At 41.5% G+C, this 21,078-nt stretch overlaps 1 protein-coding gene across 2 annotated transcripts in view; it reads right to left on the bottom strand.

The window, feature by feature from the left end:
* The window catches only part of itgb4 (integrin, beta 4), a 68,922-nt gene that overhangs the window by 27,278 nt on the left and 20,566 nt on the right, over positions 1-21,078 (bottom strand). For both annotated transcript variants that reach the window (XM_061908799.1, XM_061908800.1), the window contains exons 11-27: positions 20,399-20,566; positions 20,255-20,331; positions 19,954-20,162; positions 17,964-18,067; positions 16,601-16,696; positions 16,153-16,285; positions 15,938-16,063; positions 8,805-8,923; positions 8,491-8,524; positions 8,213-8,407; positions 3,180-3,283; positions 3,047-3,105; positions 2,940-2,963; positions 2,663-2,811; positions 2,167-2,346; positions 345-493; positions 11-218 (exon numbers count right to left, since the gene is read on the bottom strand). In XM_061908799.1, coding sequence (XP_061764783.1) covers positions 11-218; positions 345-493; positions 2,167-2,346; positions 2,663-2,811; positions 2,940-2,963; positions 3,047-3,105; positions 3,180-3,283; positions 8,213-8,407; positions 8,491-8,524; positions 8,805-8,923; positions 15,938-16,063; positions 16,153-16,285; positions 16,601-16,696; positions 17,964-18,067; positions 19,954-20,162; positions 20,255-20,331; positions 20,399-20,566 — 2,134 coding nt within the window. The remainder of the gene's footprint in view (positions 1-10; positions 219-344; positions 494-2,166; positions 2,347-2,662; positions 2,812-2,939; positions 2,964-3,046; positions 3,106-3,179; positions 3,284-8,212; positions 8,408-8,490; positions 8,525-8,804; positions 8,924-15,937; positions 16,064-16,152; positions 16,286-16,600; positions 16,697-17,963; positions 18,068-19,953; positions 20,163-20,254; positions 20,332-20,398; positions 20,567-21,078) is intronic.

Here is a 21,078-nt window from a genome sequence, read left to right as displayed (position 1 = left end):
CTTTTCTTACCTGGTAGGTCGGCGATTGTGACAGTAGTTCTGGGATAGCGTCCAAGCTTGGCTCCCTGACGTGGGTTACTGAGGTCCATGATGAACTGTTTAGTCTGTTTGTCATCCAAAAGGGCATCTTTCTCGCCCAGCTCCAGCAGACGAACAGGAACTACCTTCTGGGTCTCACCAGGACCATAGGTGAGGTCTCCATCCACAGACACATAGTCCTGAAAAACATACAGGAGTTTTATGTTTTCACCGAGTGGTATCTGCGTGCATTGTTCGAATATTTGAAACCATAATAAGTGTTAGGAGGAAGGACAAAGCCGAAGGACAAAGCAAATAGGAGTCACCTTTTTATCCTTAGCTGTGTTATCTCGACTACGGTAGGAGACTTGCGTGCGTCCATCCTCTATGATCTCCCTACTAATAGGGATGTCGGCCACACCATCTTGTCTGCTGTAGGTATATGCTGGCTGGAGGAAGGAGAACACACTGGTGGCTTTGGAGAGGACATACAAGAAATCAGTTAGTGCAATCAATTGATTAGAAAATACATTTTTATTTATATTCTGATGCAATTAATAAAAATAGATAAAATCCAGACCTCACAGAGTGCCTAGAACTTTTAAGTCAAAGACATAGTCTATGTGTGTGTGCGTGTGTGTGTGTGTGTGTGTGTGTGTGTGTGTGTGTGTGTGTGTGTGTGTGTGTGGACCGTGATGTGTGGCTGTGAATAGCGGATATTTGTATTATTATAGTTTTTAAGAATACAGTGCACACATGTTAAACATGCAATTTCAACGATGCTGGTGTACGTTTGTTAGAAACAATAATGAAGGTTTTGCCAAGCGGAATAGTCTTTGTTTATTTCCAACCACGTATTGAGGTTATAAAAGGTATTTTATCTGATTACTCAATTAATCGGAAAAACTAATCAGTAGATTACTTGATTACTAAAAGAATCAATAGCTGTCGCCCTACAACTGATTATTCTTTAAAAAATGTTGATTAATGCACTCGTTAAAAATGACATTTCATGTTAATGAAGGGGGTAAAAAATAAAGGGTTAGGCAATAAAAATTGTTTATTTCAAAATACGTATCGAGGTTATAAAAGGCGTTTTTTCCGATTACTTGATTGATCAGAGAGACTAATCAAAAAATTACTTAATTACTAAAATATTCAATAACTGCAGCCTTACAATCAATATATAACTTAACAACACGCGGTATAGCTCGGTTGGTAGAGTGGCCGTGCCAGCAACTTGAGGGTTGCAGGTTCGATCCCCGCTTCCGCCATCCTAGTTACTGCCGTTGTGTCCTTGGGCAAGACACTTTACCCACCTGCTCCCAGTGCCACCCACACTGGTTTAAATGTAACGTAGATATTGGGGTTCACTATGTAAAGCAGTTTGAGTCACTAGAGAAAAAGCGCTATATAAATAAAATTCTCTTCACTTCACTTCACTTACTCTGATCTGATACAGAGTAAAATTCAGGCTAGTATCGGCGATACCTATCCGATACTTTGGGCAAATATACCTAATGTGTCTGGTAAAATTTAAAAAGTAGTGTATTTCAAACATAGCTATTCTTGGGGAATCCTCTTCAAATAATATAAGATCAGAGGCAGAAACAAATGATGGCGTTATTCTGCACTGAGTGCATTATCTCGTTTACATTCTACTCTGTATGTCGTGTCTCCAAATAGCCTTTGATAAAAGGATAAATACTGTTGTTTTTTCAAATACTCAGTGAATCATTTTTATAGCCAGAAATGTTCTTAACTAAATAGTTTGCAATGGCTGTTTTATTGCAATTGCTATGCATAATTGAATGAAATCTATTAATTATTTAGGAAATTTTACCTGAATAAATCTAGGCTTTTTTGCCTATGAAATTAGTCTGTCATATATACTGTATATTATAAACATATTTTTTTCCCCACCAATCACTTTTCATTTAGACGAGATCTCAATTATTTTATTACTTTACACTGTGTTCCTAATAATTATATACAAATCTTAAATAGCTTAAGTATCAAAAGTATAGATATCCTGATATGAGGATCAATATTGGAGCATAAAGATTTAGCTGTAACGGTATTTCAGTATCGATCCGCACATCACAATTTTTTAATGTGTCACTTCTCTGGTTTCAACTGCTTTCTCACCACGCTCTTTGATGATGGTGATGTTCACCAAGCGTTTCCCAATTTTGGCAATGCCCAGTGGTACGTCCGTCGCCTCAACCAGCAGCTGCTTCTTGTCATCGTCCTCGTCCTTCACAAAGAGTGGCACATGAACATCCACTGAATCCACACCTTCTTGGAACTCGATAGCTCCTGCAGCCTCTGTGAAGACAAAGTAACCACAAACACAAATCATTGACAATGTAGAACTACTATTGGCCGTAATCCTTTCTGTCCACTTATTCCCTGACTGTGTAAACAATATTACAATTTATAAATGTTACACTATCAACACCACACACCAATATGGACAACAAAACAAAAAACAAAAAACACCCTGTCTGCATTATAATGTTTTGGAATTGATCAAAAGCATGCAGGCTGTTTCACAATTATTATTAAAGTAGGAGCTGTTACTGTAGGCTATAATCATAACGTGGCTATAGATAGAGTATGTTATGGAAATCTAAATACAAACCTCTGTCTGTGGCTACTGTGTAGTAGCCAGGCAACACTTTGAGGTCCTGGAAGCGTCCAGACTGGACATTTTTTTCAGTGAGCCTAACAATATCAGGGTAGCTGCTGCGAGGAGCAGATAGGATGGTGTCCATGATGGTGTAGTCTTGCCTGTTGGACACCGGAGGGTCATGAGTTTGAGTTACTGGTCCAAACCACAAAAACATCATATATACAAATCATCACATGTACAGTTTCTCATGCCACTTCATAAGGATGTGTATTAAAACGAACATTACCTTTTCCCAGCATTTTTCTGTGTTCTGTAATGAAAGTATATACAGGTGGTTGGTTATAGACACATGGCTTCATGAATGTGCATGTGCTTAGCAGTAATGCCTCTTACCCAAATGAGGTCTTTTGGATTTTCTGGGCCCCAGGAATTTGCTTGTAGACCTCATTAAGCTGAATGAAAACCAAACGTAGACCTCAGTGAGACTGTCAAATGACAGAATGGAAAAAAGAATATGCCGTCTCACGTTGTCTACTACTTCTTTACGAAGTTGTTCAGCATCTCTGGAGTCAGGACGAGACAAGTTTTCCGAAAACCTCCTGTTAAGCCGCAGGGAGACTGGATGCTGAACTGTGACGGAGAAAAGCATGATTAGAATCTCTTGATTTGACTGTTAAATGATAAATGGGTTATACCTGTATAGCGCTTTAATACCGTTAAGTTACTCAAAGCGCTTTGACACTACTTCCAGATTCACCCATTCACACACTGATGGCGGGAGTTGCTAGGCAAGGCCCTAACCACGACCCGTAAGGAGCAAGGGTGAAGTGTCTTGCTCAAGGACACAACGGACGTGACTAGGTTGGTAGAAGCTGGGGATCAAAACAGGAACCCTCAGGTTGCTGGCACTGCCACTCTCCCAACTCTGCCACGCTGTCCCCAAACCATTCTTGAAGGGGGATTGCACTATTTTTTGGGATGTTGCCATTCAATCACAATCCTTATGTGAGATAAGAACACACGTCTTTCGTATTTATGTGTATTCTAAATAGTACAAAAAAAATGCTCGTACAAGGCGGTTAACAATCCACGTAGCCAGAAGTCATCTATTCCGCCTATAAAACCCTCTTTAAAAATATCCGAAAACCGCAACCAACGCTCAATCTACATGCCGTGACCCGCATATTAACACTACCGGCCACCGATGAGAGTTAAGCTAGTTTGGAAAAGTTCATGCAAAATTATACATTTTGCCTTCCACCTGTATAGAAGAAAGTTATGGCTACAGGCCGAGAATTTGGGTAACATTATAAATGCCCACTTTTACAACTACAATTTCGAACCGACTAAATCCATGGACACCAGCTTTAACTCAGACCCAAAGACATCACCCCAAACACAAAGCAAAATTATCATTCATTCCCTGAGTGGACATTGTCGATTAAACCTACAGCAAGGGATGGATACTGAACTTAGTACTTTTATAGGCACCGACTGAATTCTGTCGGTTCTCCCTGGTATCCTTTAACGTAAAATCAAATGGTGCCATATTTCGATGCCTTTGTTGCACGTCATGATACGTCTAGTTGCAGACTTGTCATGTCCGGTTGCAGACTAAACACAGGCTCAAGGAAAATCCCTCAAGCCGCACTCAGGGTGGACTAAAAAACTTAAAAAACAAATTTTTTGGTCTCAGTGACTACTATTCATAGCAAATGGTACGTTAAAAATGTATAGATGATACGCGAATGATTTGTTGTTCAGCTATCTTATCCTTCTACTGTAAGACAATAGCGTCACCTTCCTCCAGAAAAATAAAGAATGCCCATCCATTCATTTTCTACCGCTTGCCCTTTCGGGTTCGCGGGAGGCGCTGGAGCCTATCTCAGCCGCATTCGGGTGGAAGGCGGAGTACACCCTGGACAAGTCGCCATCTCATCACAGGGCCAACACAGATAGACAATATTCACACCCATTTAGTGTTGCCAATCAACCTATCCCCAGGTGCATGTCTTTGGAGGTGGGAGGAAGCCAGAGTACCCGGAAGGAACCCACGGATTTTCTTAAAAACTACTTGTAGTTGGATTAGTGCCTAGTATGTTTGGCAAAGGAACAGTTAGTAATATACTCCGTTATTACGTTACCGACGTAGCTCGTAGCAAAGCTAACTGCATAGTTAGAGGCTTGAGCCTCTATCTAAATAAACTTGCTGCCCTTCCCTTGATAGATTTTATTAATAAAAATAATAGCAGTCAAGTAAACGCCAGAGCAGTGACCAGAGGGGACTGCGACGTACAAAGGCGCAGGACTAAATATGGCCAAATGGTGGAGTCCATCAGAGGCATACAGCCATGGAACAGGGTGCCAGCCCATGTGAGAAACTGTGACACCTATTTAACATTGAAAAACTGCACTGAAACAGTGCTTGAAAACTAATCAAACATGCACGCACAATTACATTATTCAAATGTTTTTTGTTTAGTTTTTTTTGTCCATGGTCTGTGCTTATGGTTTGCTTGTAATGTGTAATTTATTTTGTGTCATGACCTGTTAAATGTTTACTGTATTGACCTGCCTTAGGACAACGGATGAAAATGAGCTATTGTGCTAACTCCGGCATATTTACATTGTTGCTCTATGTTGATGAATATGCATTGTCCTAATTCAAATAAGTAAATAAATACATAAATAGTTTACAAGTGGTCAAAGCAGTAGTGCAGTAAAAGTACTAACATGATATTGTCACATCACGGTGAGGGATGTCTTGTCTGTTTTTTTTTTTTTGTCTAGTGAATTTTATGTTTTAGTTAGAAACGTAACTCTCCTCTTGCTTCAGGCCACTTGCCCTTCTTTTCGTCATCAGTCCGACGTCATCCCTGATCCCTGATTGTTTCCACCTGTTCCCCATTACCCCCATTGGTCTTAAAAGCCCACGCCTCCCTTTGTTCTGTGCTAGAATGTCTCGTTATCTCGTGCATCTCCAGCTTCATGGCCAAGCATTGTCTGATTTTGTTCTAAGTTATCCAGATCCTGAATTTCCAAGTTGGTATTTTGAGTTTTATTTTTCTCCTCTTAAGCAGAGTAATTTTTTGTTTGTAAAGTTTTCAAGTCGAAGTGGTAAGTTCAGTTTACTTTTACAGTCTCTTTTTTCCCTCATATTTGAGTGACCTTTTGTTAATTATTTCTCTAGACCAGAAACAGAGTAGAAGCTTCATAGCCCGTTGTTTTTTCCTCCTTTTAGAGCATATTTTCCATCCATCCATCTTCTTCCGCTTATCCCAGGTCGGGTCGCGGGGGCAGCAGCTTAAGCAGGGAAGCCCAGACTTCCCTCTCCCCAGCCACTTCGTCTAGCTCTTAACGGGGGATCCCGAGGCGTTCCCAGGCCAGCCGGGAGACATAGTCTTCCCAACGTGTCCTGGGTCTTCCCTGTGGCCTCCTACCGGTTGGACGTGCCCTAAACACCTCCCTAGGGAGGCGTTCGGGTGGTATCCTGACCAGATGCCCAAGCCACCTCATCTGGCTCCTCTCGATGTGGAGGAGCAGCGGCTTTACTTTGAGCTCCCCCCGTATAGCAGAGCTTCTCACCCTATCTTTAAGGGAGAGCCCCGCCACCTGGCGGAGGAAACTCATTTCGGCCGCTTGTACCCGTGATCTTGTCCTTTCGGTCATGACTCAAAGCTCATGACCATAGGTGAGGATGGGAACGTAGATCGACCGGTAAATTGAGAGCTTTGCCTTCTGGCTCAGCTCCTTCTTCACCACAACGGACCAGTACAACGTCCGCATTACTGAAGACGCCACACCGATCCGCCTGTCGATCTTACGATCCACTCTTCCCCCACTCGTGAACAAGACTCCTAGGTACTTGAACTCCTCCACTTGGGGCAGGGTCTCCTCCCCAACCCGGAGATTGCATTCCACCCTTTTCCGGGCGAGAACCATGGACTCGGACTTGGAGGTGCTGATTCTCATTCCGGTCGCTTCACACTCGGCTGCGAACCGATCCAGTGAGAGCTGAAGATACCGGCCAGATGAAGCCATCAGGACCACATAACCTGCAAAAAGCAGAGACCTAATCCCGCGGCCACCAAACCGGAACTAGAGCATTTTTTTTTTTTTCGTCCTGTCCAGTTTCTCAGGCAAATCATATAGTTGATGTAGATGCCCGTATTGGCTGTTCAGATTTACTTTACAAAAGAGAAGTGTAGGATACTTCTCTTGTTGCCTTATTTGAATTTGACTTTATTAAATGTATTTCTATTATCATTTGGTGCAGCCGGGCCGGAGCAGGAGGGGATAGAAAGAGAAAAAAAAAGGAAGACAGAGGAGGAAATTGTGGGGATATGAGGGGGATTAGACAGAGGGACAAAAACAACAGCAAATACAAAAATAACAACAACAACAATAGAACAACACCAGCACATACAATATGTACAAATATGATCGTAAAAGTGATAGCAAATAAGCGGTTAGCGAAATAAATAATAATATAGTAATGACAATGAGCACTTTTACTCTAAAACTGGAGCAATACAAATACCAATAGAAAAAGCGCAATTGATCATGAACAAAACCAATAGTTTGCCTCTATTATCAACAATACAGTTGTTCAAATGCAACAATATGTATACATAATGATAGCTAGAAAGATAATGAAAAAAAAAAAAAAATAAATGAAAAAAAAAAAGGAATACCGGAAGATGAAAGGGAAGAGAGAGAGGCAACCTATATTAATCTTGTAGATTGTTATATATATATATTTTGTTGTTTAAATTTCATAGTTATATTCCTCGCTAGTATAGTTACAGATTGATATTTTTGTTACTTCCTTTCGAAGTGATTTTCTGCTTGTTCACTTTTTGTGAAACCTTTTCACCCAGTTGTTAAAGTGTATAGCCGTTGTTGTATTGCCCTGACTCAGGAGGGGAAAAAGAAACATTTCAAAATAAAAGCCTGTCCGATTGTTCTCCTCTCTGCATCTGAGTCCTGTTTTTGACCAAGTCCTGACAGATTTAGAATAGAAAAGCCTTTTATTGTCAATATACACATGTACACGTCCAAAATTTAGTATTGTAGAGATTAAGATTCGGTAGAGGTTAACTTTAGCCAAGGTATCGTACCAGTTTGGCAGCCAGGCTTTCCTCCTCCTGCGCTCGCATCGTCTCCTCCTTGAGCCGACAACAAACACAGTGAGCCGCTGGTCTCGCTATATCATCTGGGATTTTGTGTTGTGGTGAAAGTCAAGTAAAAACTAGATGACTGGTGGCGATCACTGGTGTCTATTATCTCATACGGTCTTGGCAAAACAACAAAAGCAGCGTGAGAGGGCGTGGTAAAGTGCGCTTCATTTGCCTCAAACAACTTCACCTCTCAAAACTAACAGTTTATGAAGGCAGCCAAAAAGGGGCTGAAAGATAGGTTTTCACCACAAAATCAATGTTGGACCAAAGAACCATCATTACATGTTATGTAGACTAAATTTAAGTGTTTAAAAATAGAAGACAAAAAATCCCAATGTGACACCTTTAAGATTTGCTTTTAAAGCATATAGGCACTTACTAATTTCTTTGGGGTTGGGCTTGACGAGAACCTGAGGGTGGTTGGGACTTCGGTGGACATTATCGGTAACCTTCCAGCGAACCACATCAGTGCCTTTGAGTGGGCCCGTCCTCACCATCGGCGTGTCCAGGTGGTCAGAAGTGAGTAGCGATTGGCGGAGAAGATACTCATCCTCCTTGAATCCGACCATACGACCTGGGGAGGAGACCGAGATGTATCATTGATAACCTCACCAAGCCAAATGGGGAAATGTTTGAAGTCATTCCTTTGCAACATACCTTTATTACAGCATGGTAGCAGGGCAAGACAGTTCTTTGGAGAGACAATAGGAAATAATTGTTAGTACAAATTACAAACACAATTATTGTTGTAGAATTCAGCTACTCGGTGACCCCCACTAGCATCATATTTTTTTTAAATATGTGGGAAAAAAACCCTCAAGTGATTTTAGTATGACATTTATTCATTGGCTACCATATAAGGCAAACTTGTTTGAACACTGAGGGTGCGCTTTAAAGATTTAGGAGTAACGAAGGGGTCTAAAATAACCTGTGATCGATTCATCTATCACAGCCTTTAAGCTTTTACATACCTGGCAGCAGCTTTTGCAGCAGGCGCAATATTTCCAGCAGCAGAGCAGCAAAAGTGCCAGCAGTAGCAAAAGGAACAGGAGGAGAGGGAGCAGCCAAAGGAGGCTGGCAGCGGGACAATCTAAAGACAAAGTAGAAAGGTCAGTAACACAACAATTACACACACGCTGAGGCTTAAAAAAAAATTGGCATCTGTAATCAGATTTTATTATCAGTGCATAATGAAAAAAAAGCTGTTTTTTATGAAGTAAAGCTCACTTTATATCATCTGAATCTATTATTAATTACACTGTAGTTATTTTGGTGTCTCGAGTGTCTTGAATAGGTAATAAAAATACCCATTTCTTTCGAGAAGCTCGAGTTTATTCATTCTTAACTTTTTCGACAGTAGGGCCCACTCAAATATTAACACTGAATTTGTAATCTTACTTGTGATTTTTGACGTATTCAATAATTATATCTAACACTTACAATATAACAGGATAAACCTTATTAAGTGATACGAAAGCACGCTTTCATCACAAAGACCATTATTATTAAGGCTTAGGTCAGGCTGATTACAAAATAAATAGTAATCAAATATCATACAAAACAAGGGACTCATAAAAACTGATGGCATTTTTCCATCAGTAATTATGCAGCACTAAAATGAATACATTCTAACTAAATTATTGATAAATAATAATAATAATAATAATAAACTGTCAATAAAATTTAAGTGCAAATGAAAATAAAGCTTCACCACTTTCAAGATAAATTTTGCCCTTAAGAAACTTCACTATGACTTTAGCTCCAGACTTCTGTTTGTTTGATATTGTCATTAATGCCACAAGTGGTGTAAAAGTGTGCTACAACTGACTACCTCTGCGGCCCATACGGACCACAGCTAAGAAACAGCTATTTTTTAGCAGCCCTCTAGGTGGTGTAAGGGGCGCTCGTGGCCCAACAATGGGTTCAGAAACACCAAACTAAAGAGCTTAAAACTTTGACTATTATTATCAATGCAACAGTGACGTGCAGTCAGGGGAGGCAGGTGAGGCGGGGCCTCATGTGCCATCATGGAAAGAAAAAAAATGTATAAAGAAAAAAATAAAATTCAATTGTTATATGTATCCAGTGATTATACTATAAAGTTATTTTCCATTTAACTTCCCCAGTTTTAGATTATTTTTATTCAAAATCGCTGAATTTTCACATTTGCCATTCAAATACTGAGTAGAGACTTGCGGTGAGTCACAGCCAGTTGAGCCTCCCCGTGGATTGCGCAATGACTCGGCTAACTGCTGGCTGCTGTGCAGTGAGACGGTATTGCTATATTAATTATATTATACATTTCTATAGTTTAGTTAGCTGAGGTATATAATGTAATGTACAGTGTATTTTGTCAACAACTGTATGTGTGTAACGTATTTCTTGTGCTGGGCAATCATGAATTTGTTTGCTAATAGTAGCTACTAGCCGTACCCATGTATTTTCTATTGGCGGTTTCCTCCAAAGTTTCTGATCCAATTGAATTTATATTTAGGTCGAGTCTTTATTTTGGGTACATAAATATGTTGACTGAGTATTGTGGCGTTTTAAGGCCATCTGCATTTTTTATGCTACAGTAAAGACAATGAATGAACACGGCCGCTGGAGCGCGGTTACACCTGTCATAGTGACAACACTGTGTACTGTCGTGTTTGTTATTTTCTACATACATGTGATTATTTAATATTGTTAATGTTAGCAGTATTATCGCTAATAATGATAATAATAAGTGTAATTTATTTATACTATACTATACTAGCTAAAGTACCTGCTACATTAAGTTAAAGTACCAATGATTGTCACACACACACTAGGTGTGGTGAATTTTGTCCTCTGCATTTGACCCATCCACTTGTTCACCCCCTGGGAGGTGAGGGGAGCAGTAAGCAGCAGCGGCAGGGAATCATTTTTGGTGGTTTAACCCCCAATTCCAACCCTTGAGCTTTTAAACATAACCGGTTAACTGCTGCCAATGAAATGGTGAATAAGATACTCTATCATATGTTTATAAATCTGAGTGTGATGAAGTCAGCGCCTCACCAGCCATGAACCTCACCGCACGTCACTGCAGTGCAAAAATGTAAAATACATATTTTTTATTATTGTTATATATGTGTGTGTGTATATATACATATATATATATACATATATATATATATATATATATATATATATATATATGTATGTATATATATATATAAGCAAAATGTACATTAACTCCTACATACAATTACTATAATGTCTTCGGACTAAGGCTGCAGTTATTGATTATTTTTGCAATCAATCGATTAGTTCGGGGGTGTGCAAGATTTTTTTCCACTGAGCGTCGCACACTGTAAAATCAAAGGATGCGGAGGCCGTTTTGGATTTATTTAATTGTCAAAGTCAATACAATATAGATTTTGAGTTGCAGGTGGGTGAGAGTGAGCAAATCATGTGCTCCTTTTATACTTCCTCTTAAGCTCAAACTAAACAAAAATGTTGTCGATCCTTTGGGACTTCTTCACTGTTTCAAAGGAAAATATTTTGCGCGCTATTTGCGCTAAATGTTCTGCAAAAATGCCGGGAATCTTATATGCCACATGAATTTCCAGCATTGTTACAACAATGTTTTCAAAGCCTACAGAGAGGCCTGCTGCTAAATAAGGGACCCCAAGCTAGCTGCAAAAAGATATGCACATTTCAAATCTACTTTTTACAACAGTAGATATAAATTGGAAAAGTATTTTTAGAATGTACAGCGGACTAAACTTTGATCACCCCTGGATTAGTTTGTTTGACTAATCGAGTAACATGATAAAACATAAAAGAGATTTCATAACGTCAATGCGTAGATTTAAGGAGATTACTCGAAATAAACAAACATTTTTCAGCTTGCCATTACCATCATTCTTTTTTTTTCCAATTAATGCACATCAACATTGAAATTACACTTTTAACAATTGTGCATTAATAACGCACACATAAATAAATACATCTAAACTGAAAGCAGCCTCAGTTATCTGTAACTGTTTTACTTGATGCCCATCCTGTCATTTTTATGTGTAATGTGGATGTAATTTTATGTGTAACTTTGCTGCGTCTTGACCAGGACTCCCTTGAAAAAGAGGTTTTTAATCTCAATGGGAATTTTTCCTAGGTAAACAAAGGTTAAACATGTTTTTATTAAGACAACACACAGTTTACGGGCCCCACACCACCACTCTCATGTGTGTTCTGTTGCAGTAGCCATGTGGAAACTACGTATTTAAAGTTCCTAAGCGGACATAGTTTGATCACTTATTATTAGTTAGTGATTAATCAAAACATCAGAACATCAAATGAAACTTTTTTCTAAGCCAATTAACCGATCACTATTTGCAGACCTCAGGAGTGTCCATTTTTGTAAAAACATTTTTCATTTTTAAAAATGCAGTAACACAATAAAGCATACTGATTTGTCATATGCAGGAGTTCAGTGATTATTTCCCCATCACTCGAAATGTCTTTTAAAAAAAGCAACAAGAATCGTACATTGCTCCTCTCTGAGCTGCAACCTTATCGTGGTAGAGGAGTTTGCGTGTCCCAATGATCCTAGGAGCTATGTTGTCCGGGGGCATAAAGCCCCCTGGTAGGGTCTCCCAAGGCAAACAGGTTCTAGGTGAGGGATCAGACAAAGAGCAGCTCGAAGACCTTTATGAAGAAGAAAAATCATGGACCCAGATTTCCCTCGCCCGGACGCGGGTCACCGGGGGCCCCCTCTGGAGCCAGGCCCGGAGGTGGGGCACGATGGCGAGCGCCTGGTGGCCGGGCCTGTTCCCATGGGGCCCGGCCGGGCACAGCCCGAAGAGGCAACGTGGGTCACCCCTCCAATGGGCTCACCACCCATAGCAGGGGCCATAGAGGTCGGGTGCATTGTGAGCTGGGCGACAGCCGAAGGCAGGGCACTTGGCGGTCCGATCCTCGGCTACAGAAGCTAGCTCTTGGGACGTGGAACGTCACGTCACTGGGGGGGAAAGAGCCTGAGCTAGTGCGCAAAGTCGAGAAAGTCCGGCTGGATATAGTCGGACTCACTTCGACGCACAGCAAGGGCTCTGGAACCACTTCTCTCGAGAGGGATTGGACCCTCTTCCACTCTGGCGTTGCCGGCAGTGAGAGGCGACGGGCTGGGGTGGCAATTCTTGTTTCCCCCCGGCTCAAAGCCTGTACGTTGGAGTTCAACCCGGTGGACGAAAGGGTAGCCTCCCTCCGCCTTCGGGTGGGGGGACGGGTCCTGACTGTTGTTTGTGCTTATGCACCAAACAGCAGTTCAGAGTACCCACCCTTTTTGGGAACACTCGAGGGAGTACTGGAAAGTGCTCCCCCGGGTGATTCCCTTGTCCTACTGGGAGACTTCAACGCTCACGTTGGCAACGACAGTGAAACCTGGAGAGGCGTGATTGGGAAGAATGGCCGCCCGGATCTGAACCCGAGTGGTGTTTTGTTATTGGACTTTTGTGCTCGTCACAGTTTGTCCATAACAAACACCATGTTCAAACATAAGGGTGTCCATATGTGCACTTGGCACCAGGACACCCTAGGCCACAGTTCCATGATCGACTTTGTAGTTGTGTCATCGGATTTGCGGCCTCATGTTTTGGACACTCGGGTGAAGAGAGGGGCGGAGCTTTCTACCGATCACCACCTGGTGGTGAGTTGGCTGCGATGGTGGGGGAGGATGCCTGGGAGGCCCAAACGCATTGTGAGGGTCTGCTGGGAACGTCTGGCAGAGTCTCCTGTCAGACAAAGTTTCAATTCCCACCTCCGGAAGAACTTTGAACATGTCACGAGGGAGGTGCTGGACATTGAGTCCGAGTGGACCATGTTCCGCACCTCTATTGTCGAGGCGGCAGATCGGAGCTGTGGCCGCAAGGTAGTTGGTGCCTGTCGGGGCGGCAATCTTAAAACCCCTTGGTGGACACCAGCGGTGAGGGATGCCGTCAAGCTGAAGAAGGAGTCCTATCGGGTCCTTTTGGCTCATAGGACTCCGGAGGCAGTGGACAGGTACCGACAGGCCAAGCGGTGTGCAACTTCAGCGGTCGCGGAGGCAAAAACTCGGACATGGGAAGAGTTCGGGGAAGCCATGGAAAACGACTTCCGGACGGCTTCGAAGCGATTCTGGACCACCGTCCGCCGCCTCAGGAAGGGGAAGCAGTGCACTATCAACACCGTGTATGGTGCGGATGGTGTTCTGCTGACCTCGACTGCGGATGTTGTGGATAGATGGAAGGAATACTTCGAAGACCTCCTCAATCCCACCAACACGTCTTCCTATGAGGAAGTAGTACCTGGGGAATCTGTGGTGGACTCTCCTATTTCTGGGGCTGAGGTCGCTGAGGTAGTTAAAAAGCTCCTCGGTGGCAAGGCCCCAGGGGTGGACGAGATCCGCCCGGAGTTCCTTAAGGCTCTGGATGCTGTGGGGCTGTCTTGGTTGACAAGACTTTGCAGCATCGCGTGGACATCGGGGGCGGTACCTCTGGATTGGCAGACCGGGGAGGTGGTTCCTCTCTTTAAGAAGGGGGACCGGAGGGTGTGTTCCAACTATCGTGGGATCACACTCCTCAGCCTTCCCGGTAAGGTTTATTCAGGTGTACTGGAGAGGAGGTTACGTCGGATAGTCGAACCTCGGATTCAGGAGGAACAGTGTGGTTTTCGTCCTGGTCGTGGAACTGTGGACCAGCTCTATACTCTCGGCAGGGTTCTTGAGGGTGCATGGGAGTTTGCCCAACCAGTCTACATGTGCTTTGTGGACTTGGAGAAGGCATTCGACCGTGTCCCTCGGGAAGTCCTGTGGGGAGTGCTCAGAGAGTATGGGGTATCGGACTGTCTTATTGTGGCGGTCCGTTCCCTGTACGATCAGTGCCAGAGCTTGGTCCGCATTGCCGGCAGTAAGTCGAACACATTTCCAGTGAGGGTTGGACTCCGCCAAGACTGTCCTTTGTCACCGATTCTCTTCATAACTTTTATGGACAGAATTTCTAGGCGCAGTCAAGGCGTTGAGGGGTTCCGGTTTGGTAACCGCAGGATTAGGTCTCTGCTTTTTGCAGATGATGTGGTCCTGATGGCTTCATCTGACCGGGATCTTCAGCTCTCGCTGGATCGGTTCGCAGCCAAGTGTGAAGCGACCGGAATGAGAATCAGCACCTCCAAGTCCGAGTCCATGGTTCTCGCCCGGAAAAGGGTGGAGTGCCATCTCCGGGTTGGGGAGGAGACCCTGCCCCAAGTGGAGGAGTTCAAGTACCTAGGAGTCTTGTTCATGAGTGAGGGAAGAGTGGATCGTGAGATCGACAGGCGTATCGGTCCGGCGTCTTCAGTAATGCGGACGTTGTACCGATCCGTTGTGGTGAAGAAGGAGCTGAGCCGGAAGGCAAAGCTCTCAATTTACCGGTCGATCTACGTTCCCATCCTCACCTATGGTCATGAGCTTTGGGTCATGACCGAAAGGATAAGATCACGGGTACAAGCGGCCGAAATGAGTTTCCTCCGCCGTGTGGCGGGGCTCTCCCTAAGAGATAGGGTGAGAAGCTCTGCCATCCGGGAGGAACTCAAAGTAAAGCCGCTGCTCCTTCACATCGAGACGAGCCAGATGAGGTGGTTCGGGCATCTGGTCAGGATGCCACCCGAACGCCTCCCTAGGGAGGTGTCTAGGGCACGTCCAACCGGTAGGAGGCCACGGGGAAGACCCAGGACACGTTGGGAAGACTATGTCTCCCGGCTGGCCTGGGAACGCTTCGGGATCCCCCGGGAAGAGCTAGACGAAGTGGCTGGGGAGAGGGAAGTCTGGGTTTCCCTGCTTAGGCTGTTGCCCCCGCGACCCGACCTCGGATAAGCGGAAGACGATGGATGGATGGATGGAATCGTACATTTCATAATCAACCAACAAAGCTTCAATAAAAAAAAAAAAAAAAAAGAACTGAAGTTGATTTACGCGGACCCTGACTTAAACAAGTTGAAAAACGTATTCGGGTGTTACCATTTAGAGGTCAATTGTACGGAATATGTACTCGACTGTGCAATCTACTAATACAAGTTTTAATCAATCAATCAAAAAAAGCTGTTGTGAGAGTACAAAGAATATTGAGATCACCTTTCTTCTTGAGAACCTGGACCTCCAAGTCTTTAGCTGTCGGAATTTTGGGGTTTTCAACAGTGTAGTGGTACGTGCAGTCGTCATCCTCGTCGCGGAAAGTACACTTTTCGAGCACCCTTTCTCCTGAAAAAACACGCGTATCGCTGGGTTCATGATGGGATTGCATACTTTAAAAGAAATAAGAACTATAAATGTATTCAAATTTTTAGCACCTTCTTTCAGTTCATCTACCATGATGACTCTGAAAGGACACTTGTCACACTCCTCTTTGTCCTTCTTCGCTCCTGTCTTCCAAGCTTGACACTGGACACAACTTCGTGTGGCCTCACACACTCCTAGCTGAGCCTGGGTACAACACACACACAAACACATGATTAGTCACTTGTTATTTTTATTATCTTTAGGATGATTATGCTGTCACAAATGTTATTAATAATATACATTGAACATCCTGAGAGCTTTTTCTGTTAATTTATGTTCAATGACGATAAGTTAAAAAAAAAGGCATAATAGTCTGTCTTACTAGATACACACAGTTAAATGGATAAGAATAAAGCCATATTGACTAATTTCACATGCAGCTGAGATAGGCTCCAGCAACCCCTGCGACCTCAAAAGGGACAAGCGGTAGAAAATGGACGGATGGATGGATTTACACACCTGGAAATTTGGCTCACACGTGGAAGTCATTTCAAGACCAGAAGTTGTACATTGGCAGCGGCCACATAAACATTTACCGCGTCCATTGCACACGCCCTGAAATAAGTAACAACAGTAAGATGTAATGGAAGGTGAAACAATGCATGAAATCAAATAGACCAGGGGTGTCCACACTTTTTCCACTGAGGACCGCACCCTGAAAAATTAAAGCATGCGGGTGTCATTTTGGTATTTTTCATTATCAAAACCAAATGAATGTATTGATTTTTTTTATCTTTATGGTTCCTCTCAAGTTAGGTGCCGGGGACACAAAAGTGTTTTAGTTATAACAAATTTTAAAATCATATATTAATATCATTGCATATTTATTCAATGCTTACAGTAAATGTATAGATCAACTTCAGGTCTATTTCTGTCCCTATAAAGTAAAAAATATATATATTTTTGCCCTTTTGTCAAAAAACATTTTTTTTCATGGCAAAAACACAAAATACGCAATATTTCCCCCCTATAAATTTTTCAAAGTGGAATATTTGATTCAGAGCAACATTGATTTTAGTACATTATTTTTTCGTCAGCAATGACAGTTTTTAAGCAAATTTATTACATTCTTAGGGACCCAAAAGGTCCCACTCGTAAAAGTGTGAAGTCACTTAAGTCAGTACAGAAACTTCAACTCTATCCGTCCATTACGAGTTTTTTATTTTTCATAGGTTTTGTTTTCTGTTCATTTTTTATACGGCAAATACACAAGATATGCAATATTTTCCTCTAAATATATTTTAAAGTGGAATATTTGATGTGAATCATTTGGAGCTTTGACTAGGTCAATAATTCATAACATTGATTTATCATTTTTTGAGCAATCCCAAAAGAAAGAGAATGAAAAAAAACTTTGTGGTATCAGAGTCAACATTGAGTTAAGTTGAGTTGAGTTTGAGTTTATTTCAAAGATACATGCATACAACACGATACATCACAATTTCCAGTTTTTCTAATTAACATGTTCAAAAAAGGAGTAGGAAGAAGCAGAGCTTATTGAACCCTACCTCTTTTCCTTTACATAGCAGTTGCTAAAACTTTTGTTTACTTCAATTAACAAAACATAAAAATACATCAATAATAATTAGTGAAGTAAGTTATATTTCATATGGTGAGATAAGTAAGATTATCTAGAATTGTGACATTGTAACTTTTTCCCGTTACATTTAACCTATTTGCTCTCTTATTCCACTTTTTTAAGTTTTTAAAAAAATATTTTTAGAATGTGCTGTGGGCCATTAAAAAATCAGCTGCACGCCGCACTTTGGACACCCCTGAAATAGACAAAAAAATATATATATATATATATATATATACTGACCCCCTTACTGTCCAGGCAAGTCTGGTTGCTCCTGGGACATTCACAGGCGTTTCCCTCCCAGCCATCAGAACATACACAGCGCCCCATAATGCAGGAACCCCGGTCTGATTGAATTGGAGAAAGAATCATTAAAACTGTGATGTGAGATCCAGAAAATGTTCTTGCAAAGTTTAAGGCCATCTCAGACTGGCTGACGTCGACATAAACAAAACTCCAAACTAACATTTGCTTGCACATTTAACTATGGCCATAAACATTAGAATGGGCGAAAATGAATAGTGCTTTTTATTTTCATAGGATATTGTAGCGATGGGAGTATTGCTTGTGGTTTCTGAGCAGTAATTCAGGTGACAATTGCTTGCTATCAGAGTGGTGTAGAAAGAGAATATGGCCAACAAAACAAGAAGCGCCATTATTGCTACCAATGACATGTGCGGCTGTGTCAGGAAGCGTACAATTGCAGTCGTTCTGACTTTAGTTAACCTGATGAAATCAACCAAAATAATATTTGTATATATAGTTCTAAACATACTCCAGCTCATAAACTTACAATAAAACATACTTTTATTTCGTCAAAGTATAATTTTGCGTCCGTATTTGATGTACTGTGCTGTTACATTCATGCAGCGTTTAGTGACCAACAGCACCCGACAGAGCAAAAACGTAAACGATATACAGAAAACGACTAAAATAATAACTGCCTAACCTCTTTTTGCCAAAATCTTTATGAGCTTTGGACCAACAATCATGGAGAAATGTTGACTTTTGTGTAAAGTATGTCAACTGTGGTGGCTGCCTCCAATGTAATGTTTGTAATCACTGTGCTCTTAGACTTAGAAACACTTTATTGATCCACTATCATCTATTATTACACGCAAAATGTGGTTTCTTTTATTCTTTCAGTGTCTCCTCCCGTCTATTCGTATTTGTGTTTGACTTTCTCTTCTGCTGTTACCAAATAGCATATTTTAGTTTTACTGAGATTCAAGGATAGTCTGTTTTTGTCAAACCATCTTTTTAATTTGTTAATTTCTTCTGTTATTATTTGTATTTGCTTCCGTGTGTTCTGTCATGAACAAAACACAGACGTGTCCAGTGTTTTCCTGGCCCAAGACACTTTGTAAAAGTGACACTTTGTAAAAGTGTCTTGGGCGATGTAAAAGCTTGCCACAATCCTCGCATTTTTACATGTTGAAAAACTATCGAGGAAGCGCCGCAGACACATAGTATCAGCTTAAAGTTGTAGCAATCATGGCGCCCTGTGGTCACGTGAGCGCATTTTGACCGATCATTGAGGAGATTGGCTGAAACCGAGCTGGCTATACTCTCTTCATGCACCACTCTGCTTGCACAATGTCAGAGTGGGATAGTTTAAAGTGTGGAGTGTGTCTTGCTGTAAAATATACAGTGCGAATTTGTAGAGTGGACGCCAATAAAAAGATGATTTGTGCTGCCACATTGTCATTCTGCAGACATTGCACCATTTTATATCATATCTAACAGAGCTGCAGTAGTATTTTTTATTGTATGTCTTTACTAAAATGACAATAAGGCTAATACAAATCAGCTAACAGGTTAAATTTTGGCATTGAGCAGAATTTTATTTGAAGCACCCCCATCTCCATTAAAAAAACCTTTTCACACTGTCTTATTTACGTGAAACAATTGTTTTAGTTTTCAATCAAAGTTGAATTTAATTTGATGCATGTTTTGTACTAAAACAAATTCAAGTCTTCAATAATAAAACTTCCAGTGTAAAATAAAAATTCTGACATCATTAAAACCAAAATAAATTAGGGCAGTTGCAAATACAGTGTTAATTCATGTCATTAATCAGAAAAATGATAATTTTTAATTGTTATATTTTATTATATACATGCACTTACTTATGCAAAACCCCCACGGATCGCGAAACCCTACACACAGCTCGTGTTCTGCGTACAGGGCAGGTCGGCAATTATGATTTCAATTATGATAGGCAAAGACGTACCATTGCAGAGAAAGCCACCAAATCTCTGACATTGGGTTCTGTCATACTGGCAGTAGGGCCCTTCAAACTGGTCAGGGTTGTAACACACGCAGGTTCCACACTCCAGGCAATCCCCACGGCCGGAACAAGGTTCCGTCGAACCTGGACCAATACACTGATTGGTGTCAAGAGCTGAAGCACTTGCTGAGCAGTTACAGAATGTACTCAGCCTGTCGTAAAGAACAAAGCAAAAATAATTTTGAAATTATTGCAGTTCCCGTAAACATCTTTACCATTCGTAAGCACTTAAAGTGAATCTCACCAGCCGTCAAAGCACTGACACTTCCCACACACAAGGTCACCGTTGCCATGGCATCTGGGTGCCTTTGGGATGGCAGACTAGAGGACAAAGAAACAAGAAAGTTTCACTTTCTGAACCATAGAAATATCTATTATCTTCTTTTACCTTCTCACAGTCACACGTCGGACACAGCACACTAGCTTTAACATTCACGGCAGAGCTGAAGGTGGAAGGTTTGACTCTCATAATGCCCTCTTTTTCGTCGCGATCCATGTTGCAGACTGGAGAATCGTCGATCAGTCGCTGGGCTTTGAGAAGCATTTTGAATTTGCCCTAGAAAACATAAGTCAACAAAAAATAGTGTGGAGATTTAAATAAACTAATGATAAAAATACAATAGACATGTATTAAATACAGTGAGACCTCAACTTAAGAGTGTTTTGAGGTAAGAGCTGCCCCTCGGCTAATTGTTTTGCTTTAAAAAGTTGCAGGCAAACATTTTAGTTCTTTTTTTTTTTTTTTTAGCATCCCGCTATTTGTGTTGTACTGCATTGCCTCACACCATGAACACTACATGTATTTCAATATGATGTCATTTAAAAAATATTTGTTGTCATTTATGACTGATTTATTTACTTATTTTTTATTTTTATTTTTACTTTTTCATCTTATATTGTGTTAAAAAAAAAATAAAAACAAAGACGTTTGAGAAGACTGGAATTTATTCAACAAAGCTTTTCTTGTGGAATGACTGATGCGCTCTAGCCTCTCCAGCGGCCCCCAGGTAAATTGAGTTTGAGAACCCCGATCTAAACAGTGGAAAAAATATGCTGATGGTGTGTTCG

Source organism: Nerophis ophidion, linkage group LG08, assembly GCF_033978795.1.
Source record: "Nerophis ophidion isolate RoL-2023_Sa linkage group LG08, RoL_Noph_v1.0, whole genome shotgun sequence".
Lineage (NCBI taxonomy): Eukaryota > Metazoa > Chordata > Actinopteri > Syngnathiformes > Syngnathidae > Nerophis > Nerophis ophidion.
This window is presented reverse-complemented; position numbering and strand designations above follow the sequence as displayed.